Below are 12832 nucleotides of genomic sequence, written 5' to 3'. Positions count from 1 at the left end.
CTCCTTGTTTCGCTGGTTAATCGTATTCAATCACACGTTACGACTGTACCAAAATATATCTAATAATCCAAGAAAAATACAAGGGAGTATACTTATGTAACTTGTACATTAGTACATATTCTATTTTTAGTAAATTGTAGTGTTGAGAGACGACTACTCTAATTTATAGCGTTATTTTCTTTCCTAAAACAGAAAACGAAAGTACAGGATATAAGCAGCAACATCACTAATATGGGTATATTCCAATATTTATCCATAATGGTACAAGGTCATTGTCTAATCAAGGCATTATTTGTAGTTGTAATTAATTGAAGCACGTAAACAACAAAAGTCTAATCATTAAATCATTTACAAGCTTCTATTCATATCACATGCATGTATCTTATCATACTAGTACGGAATATATTATTTCTTACACGGCTAAATAATACTCCGTACTACACGATCATACTATTAACCATATACTTTTGACTTTTTTTCCCCTCAAACTAAGCTACTTTAACATAATTAAATGCGATTTGATGGTGAAGTTATGTGGAGGTTTTTCCCCAATGTCTCAAGACTCCCATATACTTCCTCCGTTTTGATATGACTGTCTTATTTACTGTATAATCTTACACAATTTTTATTATATAATTGTAATAACAGTTTTCTTAGCTTAGGTATACCATTTTTCAAAAAATTATTACACATCTAAAAATAAAAATCGAGATTAATTGAACAAGATTTCAAGTGACTATGAATTATATGTACAAGGTTTAATCTAGAAGGTGAAAACCCTAACCCTCCTATGGCTAAGCATGCACGTGAGACCATCATTATCACACAATTAATGCAATGGCCGTCAGCTGATGAAGAGTTGTCCATCAACAAACACCCTTTGAATCAAAGGAGTTGTATTCATACAAAGAATTGTATTTATTTGTATCCAAAAGAGTCTTCTCCAAAATACCACTTCCTCAGTTTTGGATGAACTTTTTATTTAACTTTCTAATGATGAAAGCTTGTAAATCTTGACTTTAAATAAATACTCAGTGTTACTCCGTAAAACTACACTAGTGGAGTAATTAACTAAGTTTAATGCATCATATACGAAGTTATTGAAACGTTTGCAGTAGACAACATGGGAAGTCATTACAACAAAATAAGAAGATACTTGCAACTTTTTACTAATAAAAGTCACTCTAGTTGTACATAGATTATTTATAAGGAAACTTACCGTTTAGCAATTAAGTACGGAATACTTGTAAAAAAAAATAAGTACAAAGTATATAAGTCAATCTACTCAATTAAAAATATTATAAGTATGACAATTCAATACTGAGAAAAATACACTTGAATTGAATCTGATCCATACTTAAAACTAACACACTTGAAATTGGGTGTCTCAAATTTTATTCCACCCTAATAGCTTAACATAATTACTTGAAAATAATGAATGTGGATTAAATTGATTTAGGAGAGTAGGAGTTTTTTTCATGATCGATAAGGCATTTTAAAAAAAAAAACTCGAAATTGATTTTACCACCTATTAGAAAGGGAGAAAACCTAACCATGAGATCGATCATTATTGCACAATGTGGCAATGGATACATATGAACCAAGAGGTAGGCAAGAACAAAACATTAGTAGGTCACACACCAAAATAAAAAAAGGTACAATGTATTTTTTATAATTGTCAAATATGAATGTACCAATTCAATACATAATGTGAAATAAAATTCATGAAATACCATAGAATTCAATTCTACTTTATGTTAACTTTCCCAAACATACCAAAATAATATTAGTGACCATGATTTCAATGCTAGAGTACGGAGATCAAAGTAAAAAAAAGTAAAAGGAATAGAACACAAACAAATCAATCATCACTCTCTATGATGATGCAAACAATAGACCAACGGTTAACAAGGTGACACTAACTATCAAACAAACACCTAATCAACAACCCAATATTTCGTCAAAATTAAAGAAATTATAAATTCCTTTTTTTTTTTTTTTTTTTTTTTTTTATTTTAAGAAATAAAAAATCAGTCTTTAAATTCAGTTGAATATCACTTGTCAAATACACAAACCCCTTTTCAGCCAAACCCTACTACCCTCCCTTTGAAAGTTCCTTGTCCTTCATTCCTTTCTTTTTCTTATTAATTTATTTATTTTTACTTATTTTCTTTCATAATCATTCATCATCTTTATTCAAAAACTAGCTAGTTTACAAATTAAAACAACAAAAATATATAAAATTTAGAGAGAGAAAATGGGGAGAGGAAAAATAGAAATAAAGAGGATAGAAAACGCAACAAATAGGCAAGTAACTTTCTCAAAGAGAAGAAATGGAATCATAAAAAAAGCTAAGGAAATTACTGTTCTTTGTGATGCTAAGGTTTCTGTTGTAATCTTCGCTAACAATAATGGCAAAATGTATGATTACCATAGCCCTTCTACCACGTATGTCATCGTCCTTAAACTTTTAATTTCCGATTCTTTACTTTATTATTACTCCCTCAGTTCAGAATTAATAGTCGTGTTGATAGTTTATGTACTTTAAAACCCTGATAGTCGGAGTTTTTAACGGAATTATTTTTTCTTTGAAGGGTGGAACATATACTGGATAAATACCAGGAAATTTCCGGGGTGAAGCTCTGGGATGCTAAGCATGAGGTGGGTTGATATAAAAAAAAAAAAAAAAAAAAAAAAAAAAACACTTTTTTATAAGGTATTTGTTATTCTTTTATTCAAAAAGGAAAAAAAAAAACCTTTGTTAAAAAAAAAAAAAAGTGTTTGTTATTCTTTTACAGGATATAACAAAGGTTTTTTTTTTTTTTTTTTTTTTTTTTTTTTTTTTTTTTTTTTTGGGAGATGATAGAAATATATGCAAGAAAGATAGGAAAAATTGATCATATGAACAGATCTATAAATGGGTTGGGCTTGATTTAGTATCTAAGCTTTATATTAGTAGTTTTATGGTTTTTTAGACAAATATGGAAAGCTATACTACCCTAGATATCAGATCTGAATGCTTGTTATGTTACATCTTGTAAATCTCTTCTATTCAAGTTATTTTTCCATTATTTTATTTTATTGTTAATATTATTTCATAGATCTATGCAAGTTCAACAAAATATCCATTTTTTTTTTTAACAAAAAATACATCAAATTCTTTTTGTTGATTCTGTTTTTGGTCATCCCTAACCCTAATTAATAATTCAAAAAACATAAGTTATATTCATATACTTCGTATCTTTTTTTCCTTTAATTTTTTTTTTATTTCTGGTTTGCTTTAAAATATACATTTTTGTAGGTAAATTCATGTTGGCAAAAGTAAAGGATTGTATACTAATTAATTGCTAATTTTATTAAATTGAAGCAAATACTAGTATTTACTCCTAGTTAGATTGTATTTCTGATTTAAAAATTATTTTTCATTGATACAAGCTAATTTATGGTTCATGATGCAAAAAATTGTGTATTCACAGAATCTCAAGAATGAGATAGATAGAGTCAAGAAAGAAAATGATGACATGCGGATCGAACTCAGGTGATTAATTAAAAAAATCAACCACTTAATATCTTTATATTTTGAAATTATGAAGTACTAAAAACAATTTCTAGACATAACTTGATTTATACTTCCTATTTTGTTCTAAATATATACTTTGTAGCACGGAGTACTCGATAACATAATTTAACAAGTTAAAAAATAAAATGGTGTGTTATAAACTATATGTAGGCACTTGAATGGAGAGGACATTGCATCTTTACAATACCCAGATTTGATTCGCCTCGAAGAAGCTCTTGATATTGGTATTGCTAGAATTAATGACAGGAAGGCAAGTATTTTCTCCTTGTTATTAAATCCATATGAAATTTAATACTAACACGATATTTCTTATTTAAGCTAATTGCTTCGTATAATTTATAAATGAAATAAAATATGAGATTATATCGAGTCTATGATTTACTAAGGAGTATTTATGTAATTATGTTACTTATTATTGTTTCTTTGTTTTTGACAGATGGAAGTTTACACGATGCACAAAAATAATGTAAGTGTAAAACTTAATTATTTCCTAGTCTAATAATCTTCACATTTAGTATCAATTCTTTTACTTTAATTTCTTCACCTTGATTTTCACTGACCTGATTGCTGTTTTTTTTGTTGAACTACTCCACTGTTAATGTAATGTTATTAATCTCAATCATCAAAATCATTGGGATTTATTTATTGCTGAATTAATGTTGATGATTGTTTGGCCTATTTGTACATTAGTTTATGATTGAAATGTGATTCTTGAAAATTGATCAGACATCGATGCTTGAGGAGGAACAGAAACAGCTCACTTACATGTTGGTATGTTTTTCGTTTTCCATAATGCTACTTTCATGCTTACTAATGCTTGGAGAACACGAGGTTAATGATTTAAGTGAAGCACACAAATGCCAGCTTATGTTAATTATGTGATACATAGTAAAAAGCTAAAAGCAACCTACTTAATTAGCTTACAAAAATTAACTTTGAAGAAGATTAATTTTCACAGGACATCCTACAATTAATTTCGGACAATGCACTTAAATGTAACCAGATAACCAATGAAGCAACGACTGCTAAAACTTGTGCTGAACAATACTCACTCTTTATCATTGTATGTTGTTTTCTAGGCCTTATTTTATATACACTATAACAAACCTTGGTCTAAGTGTTTTTATAAACTACTTTTATATACCTCAGCTCATATTTATATGAGTGTTAATTACTGTTTATTGAACAATTTCCTTATTTAGTGTATTGCATTCTTGTACATACACAGAACAAGCAAGAAAATGAAATGATAGATGGTGGCGTTCGCCATGCTCCACAAGAGAGGGATTACCATTACCAGATTCCTTATGGTTATCGATTGCAACCAATGCAACCAAACCTACAGGAAAGGATGTAGATGATCTGATGTTCGGAAAAATAATGCTGATGTCTAGCTTGCATAATTGCTAGCTAGCTACTATGTATACTTCTCCGGCTATATCATACCCGGAAGAGGATCCTAGCTAGCTAGCTACGTGCGTGTGTGTGTTGTAATAATTGAAGGCTATCATCATTGCCTTGATACTATGTTTGTGTGGCCTTGGTGTATCGTGTATGTGTGTGCTTGTTATATATCAATAGCTTGTTTGTTCCAATTATCTAAGAAACTAATAAGCTAATTAAGCAAATGGATTGTGGTTTTGTTATGACTCATGACTTAGTCATGGCTCATAGATTGTTAATATATTCATTAATATACTACTGGAAATAATTTGTTTGTGTGTGTTTCCTAAATATAAGTAGTGTGTCTCTCTTTTTCCACAATATATATCCTTTTAATTAGGCAAATAATTGAAAATTGTGGCTTTTTTTTTAAAAAAAAAATTAAAAATAAAAACAAAATAAAATTGGCTGTTTAATTTTCAATATAGCGAGACCATAGTCTTTTTGTCAATGTTCGTATGGTTGTGAGATCGAGTTTATTTCTTTTAGGACAATTGCGAGTTATTGTAAGATGAAGTTTTGATTGAGATTGATTGTTACTTCATATTATTAGCGACATAAATATGATTGATAATACTACATATACATCTTTTTCTATGTGTGTGTGGAGAGTGCATACAATGAATTGAAGGTGTGATCAAGTGAGCAAGAGTGCATACATCTTTTTCTATGTGTGTGTGGATGATGTATGGCTTGCACGCATAGAGCAACCGCACACATGATACATTGGTCACTTATTTACTGATTATGATATATGACTTGTTTATCCAACTGAGTATTGTAGTATGTGGATCATATGGTGTCCCAATCTATCCTTAGACTACATATATAGTTATATCTAACTATTAGCACATGTTTAGGTACTTGCAAGATGCAAGGACAAGTTATAGCATAGGACTGATGTTAAAAAGTTATACGTGACTCTTAGGGTTGTCCTTAATCATATTATCACGTTGATTTTAAGTTGAATGTTTTGACATTAATAGTTTAGTGATGTAAAATCTTTTCTAAATGTCTTTGCAAACATAAAATACCAATGTACCTATCAACATCGGGCCAATTTCATGCCAGGTCAAAGCAGTTTGTGTGCCAGCCCGACCAATTTGATTTTGACATGGTAAAGTGGCTCAAGATGTGTCAAAGAAATAATCTCCATTATTAATTCCTTTATTACGGAGGATTTAAATATGTACTACGTCAGAAAATGAGTTTTACCCTTAGCTTATCCAATTTTTTTTTCTAAAATTGTACAAAGTCAATGTCTAAATTTTTGAACCAAAAAGAGTTCCAACAAGCTATACTATTTACACAGATAAATAACACACATTTATCTAGCTTGATTATCACACAATATGATGTGATGTGATGGTGAATAAGATGTGTGACTCTCATATAAGAAATTGTAAAATTGATTTGAATGGCTAGGTCAAAACCCTAACTCTCCCTATAACTAAGACCTTCATTTTCACAGAACACAATACATACCAGTCAATATGGCATGTGTCAATTGATTAACACCCCCTCCAATATAATTCATCAATATTCTTGAAAAATAATCAGACAAAGATTAAATAGTAATCCAAAGTCTTGTCTAAAGTACTAATAATAAACCTTTTTTTTTTTTTAAAAAAAAAAAAAAAAAAAAAAAACAGTATTTAACACACTAGTAAAAAAGATGCTATAGAAACTACCACAAAACAGATATTGCACCATTTGCACACACAAAAGAGTACATCTAGATGATGCAAAATGACCAACGGTTAACAAGGTGACACAAACTATCAAATGCCTAATCAAAAAAGCAACAGAAAACCATGACATCAAATCATAATATACTTTCAATGCAGAGTACGTTTATACGGAGTACTACTTTTATAATACTCCGTAGTTAAACAATTTTGACTTTTTACGGGTCTAAGACAAATACGGAGTACTTCGTACAGTATGTATCACCACATAATTTTACTTACACTGTGTATACAAAAATGTGGTTATTTAACAAAAATTCCAAAATAATTTACCATTTAGAAATCGATAAATTAAAAAAATTTCTACCTTTATTACCAATCGCCGTTTTTCCTAGTTGGTAAAGGCATGGAGTCTTGTGTGAAAAATATTATTAAAATTAGCCTCAAAGTATATTTTCAAAATATCAATATCATATAATACAGATATCTATCAATTAAAAAAGTAAAAATGTGATTAAAATTATACGGAATACATTTACAAATGTAAAGTTAAAAAAGGTGCGTGTAATTATTTTAAAACAAAAGTATTATAGAAGTTAACATAAACCAAATAAGTTTAAACATGTATGTAAATCATTAGTCAAAATTACACCAAATAATTTAATTATTCCATATATAACCAAACCCTACTTCCCAACTTTTTAAAGCCCCCTTGTCCTCAAACCCTTCCTAATAAAGGCACACCCCTTAGCTTCAATTCATTACCACATCTTCATCTCTAGCCTCCTTCCATTTTTATTCTTCATCTTCAATTCATTACCACAAAGTAACAGAAAAAAAAAAAAAATGGGGAGAGGAAAGATTGAGATAAAAAGAATAGAAAACCCATCAAACAGGCAAGTAACTTACTCAAAGAGAAGACATGGGATTTTCAAGAAAGCTGAAGAAATTTCTGTTCTTTGTGATGCTAAGGTTTCTTTGGTTATCATTACTAACAATAGCAAAGTGCATGCTTATCATAGCCCTACTACCTCGTAAGTCATCGCTACTCATTCAAATTACACTATCAATGTGATTATTAGTTTCGGACAAAGGTATTATTGACATATATGCTTGATTTTGCCAATGTTTTTTTTTTTTTTTTTTTTTTTTTTTTTTTTTTTTTTTTTTTTACCTTTATATTTTGATTTACAAAAGGGTGGAAGATATACTTGAACACTACCACAAAATTTCTGGCAAGAGGCTTTGGGATGCTAAACATGAAGTAAGTTTAATTTAATCCATTTCAATGTTATAATTTTCTTTCTTTTTTAATAAGTCTATAATTTTATTTTATTTTTAAATAAAAATAAAACTTTTTTCTCCATCTATTTTAGAGTGCCTGTTTTTCTTCAGGGGATAATATGCACTTTGTTACACAAATTATTAATATATTTATTGGGTTTCTAAAAATATGCAAGAAATATAGAGAAATTTATCATTTGAACAGATCTAAAAACGGCATAGGTTATTCACAAGAATTTTAAGGTTTATTGGACAAAAGGGAAAGATATAGCTGCATGCCCTAGATCTGTATTTGTTATGTTACATCCTTCAGATCTGATCTGGTTTTCTTAATTTTTTTTTATTTTTTATTTTTTATTTATTTTTTATTATTATTATTTGGACAAAAGAAATTCATCATTATTTTTCTTCAACTAACCAAGTTTTTTTTCAAAAAAAAAAAAAAAAAAAATCTTAATTTTAATTTGATGAAATTCCCACATATTTATTTCCCAAGAATACAAATTTATTTTTATTTTATTATCTTTTTCTTTATTATGCAACTAAGTATCACTAATGTAATTAATTATCTACAATAGACGGGATCGTTAAATAGAAAATCTATAATAAATGGACTTAATAGGCTAATTTTAATTAAAAAAATAATTACTTCGTATTTTAATCTGTTTGTACTCGTAATTGGTAACAATATGGTGTGCGAGTATTTTATTTATATTAAATTTTTGAAAGTTTGTGCATTTTATATCAACATATTCTTTTTGATCTGGCATAATTGATGTAAATGGTCACAGAATCTGAGCAACGAGATAGAAAGGATCAAGAAAGAGAATGACAATATGCAGATTGAACTCAGGTAATTATAAATCTATGATACATGCTAGTTATATCTTCTATATTATTTTAAAAACTTAAATAATATGTTTGTTAATCAAAAGAATTATTTAATGAATTAGTAATAATGTAAACCAAGCTAAAGGAATATCTTAGTTTCAGCGCGATTTTGTTTGTTCAAATTACTTAGGCACTTGAAAGGAGAGGACATTGCAGCATTACCATACACAGAATTGCAGCAGCTAGAGGATGCTCTTGAACATGGTATTTCTAGTGTACGCGACAAGGAGGCAAGCAACTAATTAAATTTCTCTTAAATTTGTTAATTAAAACCCTTTAATTACACATGTTTTATTAATAAGCATGTTTTATTTGTGATTTTATCTAGAGTATGTAAAATTGCACAGCATAATAATCTCGGTCAACCTAAATAGTCTTTTGTGGTATGTCTTAATAAGCTTGTATATTTTACTTATTACGGACTACATTTTTTTGTAACAGATGGAAATCTACGGGAAGCTCCAAAAGAATGTATGTGTAATTCTTATAGCGTATCTTGTTTCGTCGTTTAAGTCTTATAAAAACATACACTTCTTGCCTAATGCTATTGAACGAATGCTTTTAGCGAAAATATATAATTAACTATATGTATATTTGATTTGGGGTTTTCATGCTTGATGTAATTTTATTTCTTGAAAAATTTAATCAGGTAAGGAGGCTTGAGGAGGAGAGAAAGGAGCTCACTTATTTATGGGTAAGCATGTGTTTTGTTTCCCTCCATATTCTTTGATCACGTTTATTTGCCTAGAATTAGTAGTAGCCTATGTTGAATGTTGATAGTGTAATTTGAACGTCTAAGGTCACAACTAATTCAAATGAGTATATTAGGGGATAAGGTCTCTGCCCTCTTGCAACCTTGCTTTGTATAATGTACTCAAATTTGACTGATCAACACTAAGGAGGTTCCACTTCAAAACCATATGGCAATGAGGGGAATAGCCCCTTAGCTTTATAAAGTGGACACAACTTTCTCTTTTCTTCAATGTGGGATACACATCATAATACTCATCTTCACATTCACTCTCCTTCAATGTGGGACAACACTTTTACTCACATGTGAGTTTGCTCATGGGCTCAACATTTAGGTTTCTAGTTAAGTAGTTACCAAAACTACATTGGTTTTGTAAAGTTGTAGGCTAGATGGATTATTGATAATGAAGATCGAGTCTATATCTACTTGATCATAATTAGTCTACGTCGACTTAAAAATCAAGAGTTAAACAACCCTAAATTCGTTGACATATAATTGAATTTAGTACGAAGTAATAATTTTTTTTTTTGAGGGAAATTTAGTACGAAGTAATAGTAGAAACTATATTATTATATATGCAAGTAGATAGTTAATGATGACGAGGTTTTGATCAAAGAATTATTATCGAAGGAAACCAACCTTAAACCTTTAAATGAGGGCGTTAAAGACTTCCCTAACCTATACTAGATCAATTACTCCGTACTTTGTAAGTATGCATAAAGTGGAGCTGAAATTTGAATTATTGATTATGTACAATCTACTAGTAAATGTCCATAGAAAAAATAACGAGGCAATTTCTAGCATTTTCTGGACTATTGTAATGTACGAGTCAAAGTACTTTTATATATGTATATTGTATAAATTATGCCCTAATATCGCTATGCATGTTTTCCATTCTCTACACAGCACTGTCAGCACAAGCAAGAAGTCATGGAAGGAGATATGGGTGAAATGGAGGGTGGTGTATGCATTAATCCACAGGATAGAGACTATCGTTACCAGATACCGCCTTTCGGACTATCTATGCAACCAAATTTCCATGATATATTTGATGTAAAATGAACTTCAATAGTTCAATTGCTGCTGCTGTTACTTCTGTTAGTGAGTTCTTCATATCAAAATTCTGGACTGGATCGGATCGGATTGGATAATGTGACAATTCCTAACAAATGCTTCTAGAGCTAGCTAATGCGTGTGTGAGTGTGTGTTTTGTGTAATGTGTAAGGATTGATTTCCTTGATCTTCCTAATTCAGCAACTCTCTATGCTAGTGTGCTGTTATTTGTGTGAACTTTATGCATTGGTAGTATAATTTAACTTGATAATTCAAAAGCAACTTTGGCTACGCAAATATTTTTTGCATGATGTGTAATTTTTTGTCTTTTGAAAGTAAACTAATTCACTACTCCGTAATAGATGGAATAGTTATACTATATCTACAACAAAAATCAAAACTAGCAAATACAAAAATAATAAGATGAAATAAGAATCTAATCGTGCAAAATCACATCCGTTGTCTATGCCACCAAAAAAACTTGTGTGAATATGGTCCACAATAATATTATTGTGACTCCGAGGTTTATATGCACGCAACTGACGTTATATGGAACACAGTGACCCTAATTTTAACATGGTAACCTTATTTTTAACATAATAACCTTTATTAAAACTTGTGTGATATTTAATATTATTGTGAACCTGAAGTACGACGTTATATTAAACATAGTGACCCTAATTTTAACATAGTAACCTTTATTATATTGACCAGTATATAAAAAATTTCATTAAAAAAAATAAAATAACTTCTTTTAGCCTTTATAATATTACAATGACTTTTATTGCAACATAATAACCTTTATTTTAATATAGTGACCTTTTTTTCTATTAAAAAACAACCACAATGTCTCTAATATTAGTAGTCCACAATAAATTAGTGTGGACCAGGTCCATTTAAGAGTTTATACTATGCCACTGATGAATATTTTAGTGGGTAATATTCATTAGTTGTCCATTGTATCAAATATTATTGTTTTAATGTGAAGAGAACATGGCCTAAAGAGAGGGATGAGTGATTAGAGTGGTCAGTGGTGGAGGATATATATTTTTTTTTAATACAAATAATGAAAACAAGACACGTTCATTATAAACCAGTCAAATAAACCTGTTAAAAATATCATACGGACTGTTTTGACAAAAACTATCTTAAAGTTAGAACTAATTTAAGTTTATTTGATACTCCCTCCGTCCCATAATATCTTGTACATTAGAATTTTTTTACTATTCATGTATTAGCTTTGACCACAATTTTTTATTAACATTATAAAAACATATTTTATCATAAAATATGTTGTTAGACAGGTATTAATATAAAGGTTAATAATAAAAAATTTAGAATAATTTTTATTAATATTTAATTATATAAAAATAAAGTCAAACTAGTGCATTGACATGCATGCAAAGTTGACTGTATGTGTTAGATATTGTGGGACAGAGGGAGTAGCCGAGACCTTTTAAAGAAGACCGGTCATAGCTATTAGGAAAGATGGCGTCAAATTTTCAAAAAAAAAAAAAAAAAAAAAAAAAAGAAAAAGAAAAAAGTATGAGTGATTTTAGAAAGAAAAAAAAATAGTAAAAGTTAGTTGAACCTTTTCAAATTAAATGCCTCAAAATCAAAAGTGATTTATTTGAATTTTTGGAATAAAAGGGAGAAGTAATAAAGCCAAATTACTATGATAAATTTTGAGTATTGACAGATTTCTATAATTTTTTTTTACAATTTTATGTCCTTAGTTAATGGATCTCTTTTTCTTGTTTTGTATTTATTTATACACAAAATAGAGGTGTTCTATAAATGTTATAGGACACCCCCGGCCCTCAGAAGAGTGCCTTAGTGGCGTAATCTATTCTCTATTTTGTGGTAGTGAAACGAAATCGATTCACTAATCATATGATTAACTTCTTCCCTTTAGAACCCAGCACTTGGGGCTTGTTTAGTTCACCTTATTTTAAATAAATCTTGTATAAGATAGACCTATGTTAGTTTATTATAAGACGATCAATTTGAGGATAACTTTAACAACTTTGATGGTAACTTTAACCCCTTTAAGGCTAACTTTAATTTGTAATGAATTTGATTGTATTTAACGTATACTTTCTAATGGATATATGCTATGCAGACTAATATGATTAATATAAT

General features: G+C 29.2%; 2 protein-coding genes across 2 annotated transcripts; both read left to right on the top strand.

Annotated features, from left to right (window-relative positions):
* Positions 1–1989: 1989 nt before the first annotated feature.
* On the top strand, positions 1990–5288 carry LOC110685938 (floral homeotic protein PMADS 2-like). The gene is made up of 7 exons (XM_021862493.1): positions 1990–2448; positions 2595–2661; positions 3477–3538; positions 3731–3830; positions 4017–4046; positions 4307–4351; positions 4809–5288. Exons 1-7 carry the CDS (start codon positions 2258–2260, stop codon positions 4935–4937), a joined length of 624 nt encoding a protein of 207 aa, XP_021718185.1. The 5' UTR covers positions 1990–2257; the 3' UTR covers positions 4938–5288.
* A 2013-nt stretch (positions 5289–7301) lies between these two features.
* Positions 7302–10972, top strand: LOC110685937 (floral homeotic protein PMADS 2-like). Its single transcript, XM_021862492.1, has 7 exons — positions 7302–7745; positions 7909–7975; positions 8787–8848; positions 9017–9116; positions 9328–9357; positions 9536–9580; positions 10544–10972. Exons 1-7 carry the CDS (start codon positions 7558–7560, stop codon positions 10697–10699), a joined length of 648 nt encoding a protein of 215 aa, XP_021718184.1. The 5' UTR covers positions 7302–7557; the 3' UTR covers positions 10700–10972.
* Positions 10973–12832: the final 1860 nt, after the last annotated feature.

Source organism: Chenopodium quinoa, unplaced genomic scaffold (assembly GCF_001683475.1).
Source record: "Chenopodium quinoa cultivar QQ74 unplaced genomic scaffold, ASM168347v1, whole genome shotgun sequence".
Taxonomy (NCBI): domain Eukaryota; kingdom Viridiplantae; phylum Streptophyta; class Magnoliopsida; order Caryophyllales; family Amaranthaceae; genus Chenopodium; species Chenopodium quinoa.
This window is presented reverse-complemented; position numbering and strand designations above follow the sequence as displayed.